Below are 18569 nucleotides of genomic sequence, written 5' to 3'. Positions count from 1 at the left end.
TTCATTCCAAAAGTCAAATATTTTCAAATAATATGATGTGTGCATGTATCTGTATTTGCAATTAAATATAATATTGACATCATTCTCATGCACATCATGTTTAATTTTGGTGAAAATTCCCCAAGGGAAACTTGGGACCAGACCAGCACTGAAATATGGTTTTGTTTTTATTTGTAGTATTTTTTATTTTATTTTTTGGGGGGGGGCGGGCCCAATTTCAAAGCCTGGCGGGGCCTTTATGTGGCCCGCGGGCCGTAGTTTACCCACCTCTGTTCTAGATTGCGCAGGAATGTCTAATTTTTGTCCCCCTTCGTTGGAGGCGAAATGGTCCAGTCCACAAGTAAGGGGTTTAATGGTTTCCCACCGATGTTTGTTGACGCCATAAATGAATGATAATAATGATAAATAAATAAAAATCTATTGGACATAGAATTCCTTTCATTGTGCAAAAATTGTTCATTAAAGTGTTCGATCATGCAAATGAGACGGAGGACAAATGTCCTCAAAAGTGCTTTTAAAGTTGAAATTAATAATAATATTTTCATATTTTCAAAGTCAGAGTAGCATGCGGTAAACTCGCAACTCGTGAAAATGGAGGTGCTAAAAGTTGTGCGATATAGGGGCGTGGCCGAGTGGGCGGGGCAAAGGTGGGCGCGGCTTGTCGCAGCAGGTCACAGTGGCGAGGAAAGTCTGAGAAGAAACCAATGCTAGCTTCCGTTAGCCTGTTAATGAGGTTTTACACAGTATGTTAGCATGGAGCTAGTAGATTTAACTTTGAATTCTTGGATTGCTAATTTCTGTTAGCTTGGTAATGAGGTTTTACATGGGTGTTAGCGTTAAGCTAGTAGAGCTGGATATGAATGGTTTATTAACTTCCGATAGCCTGTTAATGAGGTTTTACACTGTGTGTTAGCATAAAGCTAACTGACCTATTTTCAGATTGGTTTGAGTGCTAACTTCTGATAGCCTAGTAATGAGGTTTTACACTGTATGTAAGCATTGAGCTAGTAGATCTAAGATTGAAAGGTTAGCTAACTTCCGATAGCCTGTTAATGAGGTTTTACACTGTGTGTTAGCATAAAGCTAATGGACTTATATTCAGATTGGTTTGAGTGCTAACTTCTGATAGCCTAGTAATGAGGTTTTACACTGTATGTAAGCATTGAGCTAGTAAATCTAAGCTGGAAAGGTTTGCTAACTTCCGATAGCCTGTTAATGAGGTTTTACACTGTGTGTTAGCATAAAGCTAATGGACTTGTATTCAGATTGGTTTGAGTGCTAACTTCCGATAGCCTGTTAATGAGGTTTTACACTGTATGTAAGCATTGAGCTAGTAGATCTAAGATTGAAAGGTTAGCTAACTTCCGATAGCCTGTTAATGAGGTTTTACACTGTGTGTTAGCATAAAGCTAATGGACTTATATTCAGATTGGTTTGAGTGCTAACTTCTGATAGCCTGTTAATGAGGTTTTACACTGTATGTAAGCATTGAGCTAGTAGATCTAAGATGGAAAGGTTTGCTAACTTCCAATAGCCTGTTAATAAGGTTTGAGACAGTATGTTAGCATTAAGCTAATAGATCTATGTTTGAATGGTTTGATTGCTAAGCTGCAATTTTCTCTTTATGAGGTTTTACGCTGTGTGTTAGCATAAAGCTAATGGATCTATGTATGAATAGTTTGATTGATAACTTCCGATAGCCTGTTAATGAGGTTTGAGACGGTATTAATGAGGTTTGACACTGTATATTAGCATTGAGCTACTAAATCTAGCTTTGAATGGTTAGCTAAATTTCGATAGCCTGTTAATGAGACTTGACACTGTATGTTAGCTTTGAGCTACTAGATCTAGCTTTGAATGGTTTGCTAACCTTTCATAGCCTGTTAATGAGGTTTGACACTGCATGTTAGCATTGAGCTACTAGATCTAACTTTGAATGGTTTGCTAACTTCCTGTTAATGAGGTTTTACGCTGTATGTTAGCATTGAGCTAGTAGCTCTAACATTGAATGGTTTGCTAACTTCCGATAGCCTGTTAATGAGGTTTGACACTGTATGTTAGCATTGAGCTACAAGATCTAAATTTGAACGGCTTGCTAACTTCCTGTTCATGAGGTTTTATGCTGTGTGTTAGCTTTAAGCTAATACAACTATGTTTGAATTGTTTCATTGAATTTGTGCAATTCCTTCCTATATTTTTGTTTTAGTTGTTGGTTTTTAATTATCGGAACATTACTACTGCCGCATTTAAGGAAACTTAGACAATTTATCCGAATCGGCCATCTTTGTTTACGTTTCACTAGGGCAAAGTGGCAGTGATATAACACGATTTGTTACTTGTTTTAAAATGATTATTGTGTTTTGATCCCAATATTAAACAACATATATTTATGACCAATTTGATTTTTAAATGTAATAAAAATTGGATTGTAAACGTTTTTACTTTCTTAACAGGGAATTAATGCAAAGACCTTAGTTAGCATTAGCGGCTAGCCACCATGCTCACAACTTTCGCAATAGCAGTATTAGTTCCATGAAACGGGCCCTTTTTGCTCGAACTTCTAAAGTGATGCTAGCAGCTTCAACAAAGCTAGCCACCAAAATGATGATTTTGATTCTGCGGCTAGCAGTTGCGTTAGCGAAAATAATCTCTTCATCCAGGTCAAGGAATAGTTCAACTCCTTAAAGGTGGCATGAGCTGCGAGACAATTTAGCTGCAACTTTTAAAGTGATGGTAGCAGCTAAAGAAAAGCTAGCCACCAAATTGATGCTAGTTGCTAATTCAGCTAGCAGCTGCGGTCATGAGAATATGCGCCAAATCCAGGAAAGAATAGTTTCATGAAACTGTATTAGTTGCTAGATTGTTTAGCATCAATTCTTAAAGCGACACTAGCGGCTAAAGTCAAGCTAGCCACCAAAACGATGATTTCGATTCTGCAGCTAGCAGTTGCGTTAGCGGAAATAATCTCTTCATCCAGGTCAAGGAATAGTTCAACTCCTTAAAGGTGGCATGAGCTGCGAGACGATTTAACTACAACTTTTAAAGTGATGGTAGCAGCTAAAGAAAAGCTAACCACCAAAGTGATGCTAGTTGCTAATTCAGCTAGCAGCTGCGGTCATGAGAATATGCGCTAAATCCAGGAAAGAATAGTTTAATGAAACTGTGTTAGGTGCTAGATTTTTTAGCATCATTCTTAAAGTGACACTAGTGGCTAAAGTCAAGCTAACCACCAAATTGATGCTAGTTGCTAATTCAGCTAGCAGCTGCGGTCATGAGAATATGCGCTAAATCCAGGTAAGAATAGTTTCATGAAACTGTATTAGTTGCTAGATTATTTAGCATCAATTCTTAAAGCGACACTAGCGGCTAAAGTCAAGCTAGCCACCAAAATGATGATTTTGATTCTGCGGCTAGCAGTTGCGTTAGCGGAAATAATCTCTTCATCCAGGTCAAGGAATAGTTCAACTCCTTAAAGGTGGCACGAGCTGCGAGACGATTTAACTACAACTTTTAAAGTGATGGTAGCAGCTAAAGAAAAGCTAACCACCAAATTGATGCTAGTTGCTAATTCAGCTAGCAGCTGCGGTCATGAGAATATGCGCCAAATCCAGGAAAGAATAGTTTCATGAAACTGTGTTAGTTGCTGGATTATTTAGCATCAATTCTTAAAGCGACACTAGCGGCTAATGTCAAGCTAGCCACCAAAGTGATGCTATACGCTAACAAGTCTGTGAAAAAATTGGTTCAAATCTAGAACAGGGAAATTCCTGAAAAGAATAGACGAACGATCTTTCACTTTTTAAGATCTTTTACCATCAAATACGGGATGTTACCCACCCGTCCTTTGAAAAAAAAACAAAATTTACACGTTAATTTGACGTCCCAGTGTCCTTAAATGCAGCCTACTTCCTGTTTTTTGATCTGAGAAGACATTCTGAGCTTTTCTCGCACAATATTTGCAATTTTTTTTATACAAGACCGAGTGTTTGGACTCCTTGATCGGTCAACCAAGACATTGTTTAGCATTAGCTTAAGGAACAACTCAATCGCCGGTTATCGGATTAGCTAGCGGATAAATAGATCCGAGCGAAGGATGAGTTTTGTGTCCGTGAAAATGAAATGTTATAAAGGAATGCGTGACTTATTGCAGCAGGATCTAGAACCCTTGCGGTAAAAGCTCTGATGGTCCAAACATTTCCTACGGAAAAATCTGGATCCCAGGTACCGTGGAGTTACTTGGGACTACGGTCCGGAGTGGCAGTGTGGGAGGCGACGGCCCGGTTCTCGTTTCCGGGCCGTTTCTGGCTCAGGCTTCCGTAGAGCCTTTCCTCGACCGCCGCCGCCAGTTTGTCGGCCAAGCTGCTGGACGGGCTGCTGTTGTTGTTCCTGTTTTCCACGCGAGGGTCCATGTAGCTAGTGAAGGCCTGGGTAATTGTGCTTTTGGTGTCAGAGGAGGTTTCGGAGCCATCGCCCTGACCGTTTGCGGCCATTTTTGTCCCTGCGGCGGCGGATGTCGCCCCTGTGCTCTCTTGGGCCGCCTCCTCACCCGAGGCGGTCTCACTGGCGGCGATCTCGCTAGCTTCTTCGTCAGCCGCGCTAGCGATGCGCGACAATGTGCTATGATACCTGGTGTCCAGAGGGTAACCGGCGCTTTCGCCTCTGGGCAGTGGGGAGAACCTCTGCCTCTCCAGTGACGGTGAGTAGCGCCCCCCTGCCCCTGATCCAGGGTCACTGTATTGCTTGTGTCTTTGCCACTGCTTGCGCAAGTACGCCCTGGAGCGGTGCCGGGTCCGGAAGGGCGAATCGGGCTGATCGAACCGAGGGTCGTGTCGGAGGAACTCGTTGAAAAGGGCGTCTGTCTTTTCGTCTATGCTGTAGTCACGACGGTGGAGACGAGGTCGGTGGGGGCTGGAGGGCTGGGACGCGGACTTTAGCAGCTGAGGCGCTTCCTGTTTCTGAGGATGAAAACATTTGACCAGTGGGTAGGGTTCTTGGAGAAAGAGACCGCCCTTGCGTTTTTCCTCTGTGCTTTTGGTTAAATGGTCTTCCAACTCTTCCTGGAACAACTTGTTCTCTGTGCTATCGCACACGGATCCCTTCCTCCCTGAGCTTGTGAAAAACAATCTCCTTTCCGAAGCGGTCTTCCCTCGAGGGGCTGCCGGAGTGCCAAAAATTCGCATCTCTTCAGGCCCCTTTGACGGCGTTTCTATGGAAGCGTAGCCGCTGTCCATCTGAAGGAGCTTGCGGTTCCCCGTCTCCCCTTCGCCATCCAGTCCATTTCCAGCCTCCCCGGCCTCTCTGATCCCTAACTCTGTCAGATCTCCTTCAGCCTCGGGTTCATCATCCAGATCTTGAGACAAGCAGCTGTCCAGTTGCCCAGATCTGGCTCCGGCACCACCAAATGACGAGACACTCTCGGCGTCGCTCCGGATGGACTCCCGGTCTGTGCTGCTCTGGTCAGAGGAGGCGTATTGCTCAAGCGAGGCTCGCAAGTTCCAAATGTCTCTGTAGAGAGACGGTTGAGCTTCTACCATTTCTTGCTGACACCCGAAAGAAAGGGAAGAACCAAAATCCGCCCTCGGCCTTATGTCGCCTGCCAGAAGGGCTTCATCCCCTTCTTCAACTTCCATTTCGTTCTTTTGCTTTAGATCCGACGCACCATTTGGAATTCTTTCGGGAAAAATCTCAAATTGAACAATTTTAGCTTCCTGTTGTGGTTCAAACAAACTGTCCTCCTCCTGAAGTTCAGTGAAATCTCCGCTGTCAGTCCTTGCGGCAGAATCTGCTATTAATCCTTCCTCCACTCCCGATGTGTTGTCTGAGAGACTCTTTTGCCTATGGTTGGAGCAGTCCTCATTGTGCCAAGGTGGCTCTTCTCCACCGCTGTTGGTACTACTGACCTCCACCACCACATCCTCCAGGTTTACCCTGAGCACAGAGAAAGAACATATATTTTATCAATCACTGCATGGACTTTGTACCAAGGAACTTCTCCGTCTGGCCTGGACATATTCTTTAGGACAGGGGTAGCCAACCCAGTCCTCAAGAACTGAAAGTCCTGCATGTTTTGGAGGTCTGTCTTCTCTAACCCGGGTGATACAATTTATCAGCTCGCTAGCAAGCTTTGCAGGAGCTTGATAACAACCCTGGTGACTGGAATCACCTGGATTGGAGCAGAGAATGTTGTGGATTAATGGAGTCAGAGCTTATCGACATAACGAGGACACATTTGTTTGGACAGGAAATTCCAGGCTTTTTTCTCCCGAGTTTAAATGTCAGCGAGTGTTACTAATGATAACACTCGCCTTGGTCTGGAACAGCTTGCAAGCTGACAGTAATTTGTCTGGGTCAGGCCGACTCCAACGATTTTCTTGGAAATCGGCGTAGTTTTAGAGAATCGAAAGAGGACGAAAACATTCTGAGAAAAACATTGTCAATTCCTGGAAGCATGCACTTTGAGAAAAACAAGCGCGTCATGGCGAGAGGACGCACTAAGCAACATGTGATATTTCTGACGTGATGTTTTTGCTCCGGAGTGTATAAGAAAGCTGATTGTCCCTTAGACGAAGGAGAACCCTGTTTTGAACGCTGCCGAATATCAATAAAAAAACCTCTCCCTCTCCGACCAAAACTTCTCTGCTCATTGTGCATATTTCTGGGACATATTTCCCGGGCTGCTCCGAAAAGAATCTCCAAAAACATGCCAGACGTGTAAATCTCAAGGACTGTGTTGGTGACCCCTGGTAAAGAACTTTGTGGTCCTCAATCGATCTAATTGGAACCAGAATTGGTGATGCAGACTGTAATGGACGGCTGGTGTAGGAGTATTGTGGAGTGGTAGTAATACTACCTGCGTTTCGACCCCATGTAAGTGGAAAAAAAATGGATGGCTGCGGTTTAGCATAACAATTACCTGATTGTCAATGGAACACCAACAAAGCCAAGTACCGTTCAAAGTGCTGATCATAGGTTGTGACTTAAGTGTGCGACCGTGTTCAAACTTAGTTGCGTGAAATTTGCCTGTGAAAGAAGACGGAGTTGTTGGAAGGTTGAGACAAAGACTCTGCAGACAGAGACTGGAGACCACTGGTCTGACTCGGAGTTTGCGGGAAAGACTCTGTTCCACCGTTTCGGATTGAGGAGTCCTCCTCGGTGTGGTCTGTCCTTTCACTGGCAGCTCTCTGCCTCTGGAAGGGTTTTCTCTTTGGGGATCCTACTCAAGCATCCCACGAAACAAAAAAGTTTTAACGACTTGAGAGCGATCATCGTAAAGAAATGGCTTTTTCACAAACCTTTGGCATCAAGACTAGCGGCTCGGTGGCTTCTGTCAAACTTCCAGCGCTTGAAACAAGGTCCAGCTCCTTCCAGGCTGGTGTGCCGCCGAAGTTTTGTCAGGAACTGTAAAACTGAATTCTGACCGGGATGGGTGGTCTCTTCTAACATCACATGATCACTCGGAGATTCCCTGCTGTTGAGCGCCTCCACCTGACGGAGGTGTTAAAGGGTGATCACGAATTCAAATGAGTAGTTGATGACAATTGATAAAAGACTCAACTCTCCAAATAGATTCGATAGTGTGCAATCAGGGTATTAAAACACTGGATGGCAACATCAAACTGTCCCTAACCCCCAAATACAGAACATGGATGGATCCAACCATCTCTCTGGCTTCACTTTTAAATACACTCCCCTGACCCAACTGGATGGATACGACCATCTCTGTCTGTCCCTGACCCCGAATAAACCCCCCTGCCCAACTTGGGTGGATACAACCATCTCTGTCGGTCCCTCATCACCAAAACCCCCCTCCTGACTCACTGGGATGGATCCGACCATCTCTGTTCCTCACTACCAAAAACGCACCCCCTGACTCGCCTCTTCCTCAGCTGTAGGACTGATTTCAACAAACCTCCTGGAATGTGTATAAGAATCAGGACCCACAAGATGGATCTGACCATCACACTCCCTCACCTGGGGAGCCTTACACACCCCCTTTGGATAAAAACATAACCCATTCAAACTTTGGAGCTCTGCCTCAGCTGCAGGACTTTTTTCAACTAAATACTCAGGGTCTCTTTGAGTATCAAGACCTACAGGAGTACACCAACAGATGATTTGTAGCTTACCGTCAAAGAGCCACGCCTGGGAATCTGGTCCAGGATGATGGAGTGATGCGTGTCACCTGGCAGACCTCCACTAAGGCTTTGACCCAACCAGTCGGACACTCGTCTCTCAGTCGGCTTGATGAGAAAGAGAACATTGGTCATTTCTCGTAGAGCTTGTGGGAGCTATTTTCTGATGGAATTGAGAGTCCAGGGACTCCCAAGACTGGTTGTAGTTCTACAAAGTTATAAGGTGAATCTCAGTAAGGTGTTGTCGGCCAGGAACGGCAATGTCGTGGATACTTATCCACCTGCTCACAGGCATCAAAGTTGTCCGTGTGTCATATCTTCAAGAAACATGCTTAACAAACAAAAATTGATTGTGAGGTGAAGGCCAGTCAAGCTGTGATGGGATACTTGGTAGATGGCCAGCGGCAGTTTTTAGATTTTTCAGTTCTTGGAGCGTGTCTTCAGATGAATTCATCAAACGATCATTTATTGGTTGTGATTGGTCACCTGGTAAATGGTGAGTGGTAGTTTGGGGGCGGTCGCCTCGCTGACGTTGACGGAGCTCCCCTCGGCGGAGTCGCACTCCATGATGGTGAGGATCTTCAGGTCGCACGGTGCCGGCGGCAGGTGCAGGTGAGTCAGCCGGGCTTTCTTCAGGTGGTGGAAGTCTCCCTCGGTTAGAGTGTATCTGGGAAGGAAGGTATCGGAACTGTTGGCGGTCAACGAGCAAATCGGGAGTGTATCCGGACCTCACCTTCGTCCTTTGTCCTCCGTCATCCTTTCCTGCTCGTAGAGAGTCGTCTCGTTGAAGGAGACCCTGCGGGCGGTCAGTCCAGCGGACGCCAACCTCTCCGATTCGCAGACTGAAGACGACAACGTGTCCGGTTGGTCCAGTCGGACGCTGATTTCTGAGAGACAAAGAGTGACGTTGACGAAAGATGGCGGCCTCCGTTGAGACTGGGGGAACTCTGACCTTGAGTGGGCTGCGAATCGTCGACGTAGGTCGTGTTGGTCTTCTCGGGGTCATCACTTGCCCTGGAAGAAATAACCGACACGGTTGTGTTTCTGGCTCCTGTCGAACTTGGACAGAATATAAGAACTGAAGGCGCACCCACCTGGAGTACCGTCTTCCCCCGGCGCAGCAGCGGTGGCAGAAGAGGAGCAGCAGGGCAAGCAGGACTAACGTCCCCACGGCAAAAGTACTCAGCAGCACCAGAAGAAGAACATAATTTTCCACCTGGTTCGCCGACAGCGGCGCATCCTGCTGAGGGAAACCGGCGACACGACCTTCATACAACCATTCAGTGTTGGTGAGCCCCTGTTCGGCCTTAGTCCCACGTTCTGACCCCATGTCTCCCTCCTCCGACACAGCTGAATCATACCGCAGGGTACCTATGCGAGCTTTATGGCATCGATTTGATTTCTATAGAGCTGGTTGATGAGCTGCAGCAGTGTTTGAGGGGAGATACTAGGGGAGCACAGGACTAAGGCCAGGGTTTTTTACAGGTTTCATTTTAGTCATGGGGCCAGTTCAACTGCAGCTGTGTTGGAGAAGGGGACAAAAGACAGAACCAAGGCTAGGGTTTTTTACAGGTTTCATTTTAGTCATGAAGCCAGTTGAACTGCAGCTGTATTGGAGAAGGGGACAAAAGACAGGACTAAGGCCAGGGTTTTTTACAGGTTTCGTTTTAGTCATGGAACCAGTTTAACTGCAGCTGTTTTGGAGAAGAGGACAATAGACAGTACTAGGGCTACTATTTTTTCAGCTATTTCAGCTGCAGCTATGATGGCAAAAGCAGTCAGGGGAAACCAAATGCAGGACTGAAGCTGGGTTATTCTTCGGTCTCTGAGCCAACTGAGCTCAGTTGGAGGAGGCCAATACAAGGTGGGACCTAGGCCAGGGTTTCCAACCTATGTTTTTTGTTTTTTTTTATTCACGGAGGTCGTGGAGCTGTAGCTGTGTTAGGTGATGGGACTAAGACCAGGGTCGTATCACTCATACCCAATTTTCTTCATTTCTGTATTCCGCCAGGGATGGTTTTTGTATTTAAATTTGAAGACGTGAATAGTTGGACATTGTTTGATCTCATCTTGTAAATTGTTCCAAAGTTTGACTCCGCACACAGACACACACATGCTTTTCCTGGTGGTTCTCACCTTTGGGATTTTGAATTTACGACAGCCCCTTAAATTATAACTTTCCGATTGGATGATTTTTGGATGTTTTCTGGCACTATGTTTTTGTTGACCTTAAATAGCAGTTGTGAAGTGAAAAATTTGACTAAATCATCTCATTTGAATCATTTGGACGGCAGGAATAAAATAAGAGTATGATCCCGATATCCTACCCTGTGTATGGTTCTAATTGCAGGTTTTTGAAGGATAAAAAGGGGCTGGAGTCAACTTTTGGAATGATTGCCCCAGACTTCTGCACAATATGTGAAGTATGGCAGAACCAGAGAAGAATATACGGGAGTTATTTTTTTCCTGAAGATAGTTTGGAGCTGCAGCTGTGTTGGAGGAGGGAGATATGGAGAACAACATGCGGGTTTCCTCCTCTTGATTTATTGTTTTTGCAAAAAAAAAAACGTTTTGAATGAGATTCTCATGCAGTGTCTCTGTGATTGGGGAAAAGGCTGCCTCCTCCAAGGCTAAAAATGGAAGCGGAGGAGGTTGTGGATCCGCATGAGCCCGATTCTTTTGGGATGGCGTGTTCTTCAGAGGCTACGAGGAGGACGCTCTTACGAGGGATCGATGACTCTCATCACCGGGTGATTTTAGTTTTTTGGGGTTGTCCTGTTGGTTAATAATATTTCTGTCTGTCCCCTTTTGTCAGTCCGTCTGCAAACCTCAGTGTATACTAGGCAAGCCTTTTTCGCCCCTGACTCCCACCTGTTTTTTGCTCCCATCTGTCCCCTGGCATCCACCTGTTTTTTGATCCTGACCACATCTGCTCTCCCGTCCCAGCTTTCGACCACTTTTTGTTCCCGACTACGTCTTCTCTCCTATTCTGGCTTACGACTCGCTTCCAACACTGACCACGTTTTTGCTCTCCTGTCTTGGCTACTGACCTGCTTTTGATCCTGACCACGTATACTCTCCCGTCCCGGCTTTCAACCTCTTTTTGTCCCCGACCACGTCTACTCTCCTTTCATGGCTTACGACTTGTTTCTGACCCTGACCAAGTTTTTGCTCTCCTGCCCTGGCTACTGACCCGTTTTTGATCCTGACCACATCTGCTCTCCCGTCCCAGCTTTCGACCACTTTTTGTTCCCGACTATGTCTTCTCTCCTATTCTGGCTTACGACTCGCTTCCGACCCCGACCACGTTTTTGCTCTCCTGTCCCGGCTACCGACCCGCTATTTCCGTCCCCGACACCGCCATCGCTCGCCACGGAAGATCCACTTCCGCGTTCAGAGCGACCTGCTTCCCGCGTCCAGCAATCACCGGATCCCTTTCTCTTTTTTCCCATAAAACTTGTGAGAAACGCAACGCAAGCGGGTCCGGTCTCCGTTCTGGTCCTGACAGATATCCAACATCATACACAAACTCGTTTTGCTTTGAATTTCGAAATAAAAGAAGGAAGAGAGTGCCCGGTGGTCTTACGGTGGAGACGTCTGTAAGACTTGTCAAAGCGGGCGACTCATGGCTCATGATCCGGGTCAGACGGGAACAAACCTGAGACAAAAACATACAAGCGCCTATTTATGTCGGCCTCCAAAATCATTTCAAAACAGAAAAATTAGAGGATTGCTTCCCTTTAATTTGTACATCATATCAAATTGATCAGATCATTAAAAAAAATATATATATATATACATATATATGTATACATATATATATATATATATATATATATATATATATATATATATATATATATATATATATATATATATGTAAATTGGGTTGAAAAAAAATCACAAAAAGTAAGATGAAACTGCAAAAATAAAAAAGAATGAAAATAAATAAAAAGTCAGATAGATAGAGAGAGATAGAGGGATAGATAGAGAGAGGGAAAGATAGATAAAGAGAGAGAGAGAGAGAAAGATAGATGGATAGAAAGAGAGAGAAAGATTGAGATAGAGAGATATTGAGATAGAGACGGAGAGAGAGAGAGAGAGAAATATATATATATATATATATAATATATATATATATAGAGAGAGAGAGAAATATAGAGATACATAGAGATCGAAAGAGAGAAAGCTAGAGAGAGATAGAGAGAGAGAGATAGAGATAGAGAGATAGAGAGAGGTATAGATAAAAAGATAGATAGATAGAGAGAGAGAGAGAGAGATCACATTGACCAGCATGAGCAAGAGAGAGGGAGAGAGAGAGAGAGAGAGAGACTGAAAGAGAGAAAGTTTTGTGTTGTGTTTGTGATTGATATATATATTAAGAAAGCTAATGCTAAAGTGATGAGCTCTTACCATAACATCAGTTAATATGGCTCTAAAACAAGAGTGCTCATGCCCAAGTAAATTTAAGGCATGTTGGTTGTATTGTATTTTATGTATTTAGGCAATTGTAAAGGGCTAAATCAGTCAAGTAGAAACCTTTATTATAAACAAATAAATGAATGGAAAATAGGGGTTGGGGGCATCCCCTGATTCTGTCCCCCCCCCCAAAAAAAAATCCAGAAAAACTGAAAAAATAAAACCTGGAAAATGATGTCACATCAGAGAAATGGAATTCATAAAAGGAATTGGAATCAAGTATTTATCGAGGAATTTTTTTGCTGACTTACAATCTAGGAGACTGGATTCGAGAGCTCCCAAATGTCCTTCTTCACGTGCATTTCAAAATAAAATTGACGTTCCCAAAAGAAGCTGTGAGATTCCAAATGATTGAAGGAGAAGCCTTTTCTCACATTTAACAAAATAAAAGCGCGGAAGAAACGTTTTTTGAGAAAAAAACGACTGTACTGTCAATCAATCAGGAGATTAGTATTTTGTACTATTACGGTAATATTTTGTAGAATTTTTCTCGTGTTTTCATAGTACTTCTTAAGTAGCGGTTTTGTTGTATAACTGTCGTATTTTTGTAGTATTTCCATAGTACTATTTCTTTAGTTTTTTGTAGTATCTCTTCAGTAGAGGTTTTGTTGTTTTTTGACTATTATTGTATTTTTTGTAGCATTTCCATAGTAGTATTTTGTAGTATTTTCATAGTAACATTTTGTAGTATTTCTATGGTAGAAGTTTGTTGTATATCTGTATTTTTGTAGAATTATTTCACTAGTATTTTTGTAGTATTTCCGAACAGGATTTTTGTAGAATGTCGATGGTAGAATTCTTAATGTATATCTGTAGTATTTTTGCAGAGGTGTTATCCTTCTGCAGTAGTATTTCTGTCGTAATATTTCTCTAGTAACGTTTTTGTATTATTGTATTACCATAGTGGTATTTTAGGAGTATTTCTTCAGTAAAAATATTTTTGTAGTTTTTTTTTTGGTAGTATCTCTTCAGTAGAGGTTTTGCTGTATAACTGTAGTAATTTTTGACTATCATTGTAGTTTTTGTAGTATTTCTATGGTAGGAGTTTTTTGTATATCTGTATTTTTGTAGAATTATTTCAGCAGTATTTTTGTAGTATTTCCGGAGCAGGATTTTTGTAGTATGTGGATGGTAGATTTCTTAAAGTATATCTGTAGTATTTTTGCAGAAGTATTATACTTCTGCGTTAGTATTTCTGTAGTAATATTTCTCTCGTAATATTTTTGGATTATAGTATTCCCATAGTGATATTTTTGTAGTATTTCCATAGCAGTTTTTTTCTTTTTTCAATAGTATTACTGTCGTTTTATTTCTATACTATTTCAAGGATAATATTTCTCTAGTAGTATTTTTGTATTATAGTATGACTGTAGGAGTGTTTTTATAGTATAACAATATATTAGGTCCTTGTTTGTAAGCACTATATTTTATATTTAGTTTTGTAGTCATTTTGTAGTACTTTTGTGGTAGACACGGAAAGGAACAATGGAGAGAAAGTTGGTACCCCCCAAAAAACACGTTTTATGAATAGTACTTTATTTGTTATTATATATATTGGTTCATATTTTGCCGGATGAAAAAGCCCGCGGACCGTCGTATTCCCACCCCGGGTTTAGCCAATCCAATTGCGGAACACGGCCCTCGTGCGAATCAGCGTAGAGCGAACCGCGTTATAGCGAGGGATCACCGCATTAGGATTCTTTTAGACGCAAATATCAATAGCGAGGACAAGTGGGCGTGGCCCAACGCACGCACCCGCACGCGCACGCCAAGGAGGTCTTACTTTCTCAGCAGAAGGTCCCAAAGTCCACTACGCGGAGGTCTTCTTCTCCGTCCTGGTCTTCATCATCTTCGTGGTCCACTCCACGCGTGGAAAAGAGCACGACGACGTCCGCGCCTCTTACGTCATCACCGACGTGGTGATGACGTCATCGCCGTCTCCCCTGCGCGGCGGTGGTCGTGAGGGTCCTCCTCGGACGATGATCTCGAGGTTCGGGACCAGCCCGGTCTGCATCCTTCAGGAGAGCGGTGGGGGGGCCTGGGGGGCGGTCGAGGACGGGGGGGGGGGGGGGGGGGCGGCAGCCCAGAGTTATGAATGGGAAGCACGCCGTTGGACACGCCCACTCGCCCCGCCCCTTCCGATGACGACGTCACAAGATGATGAAGGGGATAAGAGATGGTGGAGACCTCCCCCCTCCCCCTCCCCCTCCCCCTTCGAATATGCTGGAATCCTTTCTCACGTTTTCATCCTTTCATTCATTCATTCGTACGTTATTGTAGTTGTGTTTTTGTCCACACGGTGGCGGCCTTTACAAGTCAACATCCGCGTCTAATATGGAGGGATGGGAATTACGAGAAGAGGCTATTTCGGCTCTTCAAATTCTTTTGTTTTAAGTCAGGGGTGTCCAACTGGTTTTAGCTGGGGGGCCACAAATGCTATAAAAAAAATCTCACGGGGGCCGGACTAGTAAATTGAAGAGAAAGAGAGAGGGAGAAAAAGAGAGAGAAAGAGAGGGAAGGAAAGAGAGAGCCATAAACAGATAGGCAGACAGAGTAACAATGAGAGAAAAAGAGAGAGCAGAATAGACATATGAATGGAGAAGAATAAAGAGAGAAAAAGAAAGTGAAAAAAGAGAAAGAGAAAAAGAATAAGAGAAGTGAAACGACAGAAAGAAAAAGAGTCAGCAGGAGAAAATAAGACAAAGTGAGGTGAGAGAGTGAGAGGGAGAGAGCTCAAAAAAGGGAAAGAAAGAGGGTGAGAAAGAAAGAGAAAATTAGAAAGAGAATTAAAGTGTAAATGAGAGAGAGAAAATAGAAAGAGAGCAAAAAAGAGAAAGAAAAATAGTTAGAGAGTGAGAGAGAAAAGAGAAAAAGAGAGGGAAGGAGGGAAAGAGAGAGCGATAAACAGAGAACAAGGGAGACAGAGTAACAGTGAGAGAAAAAGAGAAAGCAGAATAGACATATGAATGGAGAAGAAGGGGGAGATGAATAGAGAGAAAAAGAAAGTGAAAAAAAGAGAAAGATAAAAAAGAATAAGAGAAGTAAAACGACCGAAAGAAAAAGAGTCAGCAGGAGAAAAAGAGACAAAGTGAGGTGAGAGAGTGAGAGGGAGAGAGCTCGAAAAAGGGAAAGAAAGAGGGTGAGAAAGAAAGAGAATTAAAGTGTAAATGAGATAGAGAAAATAGGAAGAGAGCAAAACAGAGAAAGAAAAAGAGTTAGAGAGTGATAGAGAAAAGAGAAAAAGAGAGAGAGGGAAGGAGGGAAAGAGAGAGCAATAAACAGAGAACAAGGGAGACAGAGTAACAGTGAGAGAAAAAGAGAAAGCAGAATAGAGATGTGAAAGGAGAAGAAAGGGGAAATGAATATAGAGAGAAAAAGAAAGTGAATAAAGAGAGATACAAAAAATAAGAGAAGTGAAACGACAGAAAGAATAAGAGTCAGCAGGAGAAAAAGAGACAAAATGAGAGAGAGGGAGAGAGAGAGAGAGAGAGAGAGAGAGAAAGAAAAATAGAAAAAGAGAATTAAAGTGTAAATGAGAGATAAAAAAAAGGAAGAGAGCAAGACAGAGAAAAAGAAACAGTGAGAGAGTGAGAGAGAAATAGAGAAAAGAGAGAAATTGAGAGTGAACAGGAGAAAGAAAAAGAGGGAGAAATAAATCAAAAAGAAGTGAGTCAGAGAGAAATGGAGAAATACGACCACAATTGTTTAGCAAGTGTTAACTGCCTTGGGTGACATCCGGTGGAAATATTTAAAACGACATCTCATTTACCTCTTGCGCTTCTCTGACGGTTGTCTTGCGGGCCGGATTGAAACCATTGGTGGGCCTGATCTGGCCCGCGGGCCGCCCTTTTGACACCCGTGTTTTAAGTGATATATGACTAACCGGGTGGAGAGGGATTTTGACATTCTTTTACTGAACAAACAAAACATATATTGACCAAAAATAAGCACCAGAGAGAGAGAGAGAGAGAGAGAGAGAGAGAGAGAGAGAGAGAGAGAATGAAAGAGAGAGAGAGAGAGAGCCAGAGAGAGAGAGAAAAGAAAAAAGATAAGAGAAAGAGAGACAAAAGTAAAAAAGTAGAAAAGAGCAAGATGGAGAACCAAAGAGAGAAGAGATAGAAAGAATTACATTGACCAAAAATAAGCACCAGAGAGAGAGAGAGAGAGAGAGAGAAAGAAAGAGAGAGAGAGAGAGAATGAAATAAAAGTGAGAAGAGCTGGAGAGAATGAAAGAGAGAGGTAAGAAATTAGGGGAGATAATGAAAGAGAGATAGAGATAGATTGAGATAGAGAAACAAAGGAGACAGATGGAGAGAGAGAGTTGAGTGAGAAAGAGAGGAGGGAGAGAGAAACGGAATGATAGAGAGAGAAAGAAGAGTCAAAAAGAGAAAGAACGAACCAAGAGAGAGAGAATGAGAGAGAAAGAGAGAGAACAAGAGAGATACTCAATGAGGGAGAGGAGACAAAGATGGACACCAAAAAGAGAGAGAGAGCACCAAAGAGAGAAGAGAGAGAGAAAGAGAGAAGAGAGAGGTGAAAGAAAAACGAAACACAGAGAGTGCTAGAAAGAGGGTGAGAAAACAGAGAGAGTGAGAGTGAGAGAAAACAAACGAGAAAGAGGGAGCGCAAAAGAAAAGGTTAAAGAAATAAAGACAAATAAGACAAAGAATGGTTGCGTGAAGGAGAGAAAAAGAGTAGAGATGAGAGATAGGGAAAAAAGAAATGAGAGCAAACAGGGGAGAAAAGAAAAGACAACACAAGAGAGGGAAAAAGAAAGACTGAAAGAGAGAGAGAGAAAAATAAAGAGAGAAAGAGAAATGGAGAGGAATAATGAGAGAGTGTCTTTCAAGGGGAGCCGGCAACTCACCGCTCACCAAAACACTTCAAAGAGTCGGCTCATAAAGCCGTTTCGTTACTGAACGACCCATCCCTGCCGTATTGATAGTTTTAGGCTCGAAAGTTGTACAAATGACGGACATTTTCCATCTTTTGAACACTTTTTTAATGTATTCATACCACACTGAAGAAATATTTGTATAAATATACAAAAAATGTGGTTTAAAGTAGTACTGTACTCCTCAATGCCAATGACCAAACGGCTGTCAATTTCCAGGTTTTTCCAAGTAATTTTGGATCATTTCAAATTCTTTTCGCCGCATAACATTCTTTGTACTGTGTGCTTGAACCGCCATTTTACATCTAGGACGAAGAAACGTTTCGAAAAAATAAAGAAAATGCAATGACAGTGAAAGAATCCGAGAAGGGCACAAAAGTACTCCCCGTCGGGGAATCGAACCCCGGTCTTCCGCGTGACAGGCGGAGATACTGTCCACTACACTAACGAGGACTGCTCTCGAAGACATTGAAATGAAAATATTCTTCTCTTCTTGAAGGGAAACTGTTTGATGTATGTCCACTAGATGTCACCGTCATTTGTATTGCAACCCAAAATGAGTCCAAGAAAAATGACAAACTACGGAAACTGAAGGTAGGCAAAAGGCAGCCTTTTGCCTTCCAGTTTTACCCCGGCCTTTTTCACAGAAAAACAAAAAGGAGGGAATATTATTTTTGTAAAGGAATCAAAATTAGGAAAGACCAAAAAGAGGCAAAAAGAAAAACAGGAATGAGAAGAAAAGTAGGGAAAAAGAAGGAAAAAAGGGAGAAGGAGAAAAAGAAAGAAAAAAATAAAAGAAAAGAAAGGAATTAAAGAGAAGAGAAGGATAAAAATGCAGCATTTTATATTTTTTCTCTTCATTTTGGAGGGAAAACTATTTTTTAAAGGAATGAAAATTAGGAAAGAAGAAAAAGAGGCAAAAAGAAAAACAGGAATGAGAAGAAAAGAAGGGGAAAAAAAAGTAAAAAGGGAAAAGGGAGAAAAAGAAAGAAAAAATGAAAGAAAAGAAAGGAATTAAAGAGAAGAGAAGGATAAAAATGGAGCATTATTCTATATTTTTTCTC

The 18569-nt window shown here is 42.7% G+C and overlaps 1 protein-coding gene and 1 non-coding gene across 4 annotated transcripts; both read right to left on the bottom strand.

Annotated features, from left to right (window-relative positions):
• Positions 1-409: 409 nt before the first annotated feature.
• On the bottom strand, positions 410-14640 carry cbarpa (CACN subunit beta associated regulatory protein a). 3 transcript variants are annotated; one of them, XR_015852657.1, is made up of 11 exons: positions 14395-14640; positions 11719-11790; positions 9227-9375; positions 9085-9146; positions 8866-9019; positions 8619-8799; positions 8127-8240; positions 7293-7485; positions 7021-7213; positions 1950-5928; positions 410-1870 (listed from the first exon to the last, which is right to left on the bottom strand). XR_015852657.1 is itself a non-coding variant. In XM_088352507.1 (10 exons), the coding sequence occupies exons 2-10, from the start codon at positions 11764-11766 to the stop codon at positions 4233-4235; spliced, it is 2790 nt and encodes a 929-aa protein (XP_088208633.1). In that variant the 5' UTR covers positions 11767-11790; positions 14395-14640; the 3' UTR covers positions 410-4232. The 3 variants fall into 3 exon arrangements, 2 of the variants coding, with proteins under 2 accessions (XP_088208633.1, XP_088208646.1); XM_088352507.1 differs by having other exon boundaries at positions 410-5928; XM_088352520.1 differs by having other exon boundaries at positions 410-5928; positions 9227-9372.
• Positions 14641-17886: 3246 nt separating this feature from the next.
• Positions 17887-17958, bottom strand: trnad-guc (transfer RNA aspartic acid (anticodon GUC)). The gene has a single exon. It is a non-coding gene; the product is annotated as a tRNA-Asp (tRNA).
• Between the last annotated feature and the right edge of the window lie 611 nt (positions 17959-18569).

Source organism: Urocampus carinirostris, chromosome 1 (assembly GCF_059441175.1).
Source record: "Urocampus carinirostris isolate Australia breed hairy pipefish chromosome 1, RoL_Ucar_1.0, whole genome shotgun sequence".
Classification (NCBI taxonomy): Eukaryota; Metazoa; Chordata; class Actinopteri; order Syngnathiformes; family Syngnathidae; genus Urocampus; species Urocampus carinirostris.
The sequence above is the reverse complement of the archived record's forward strand: the minus strand, read 5'-3'. Positions and strand labels throughout refer to the sequence as shown.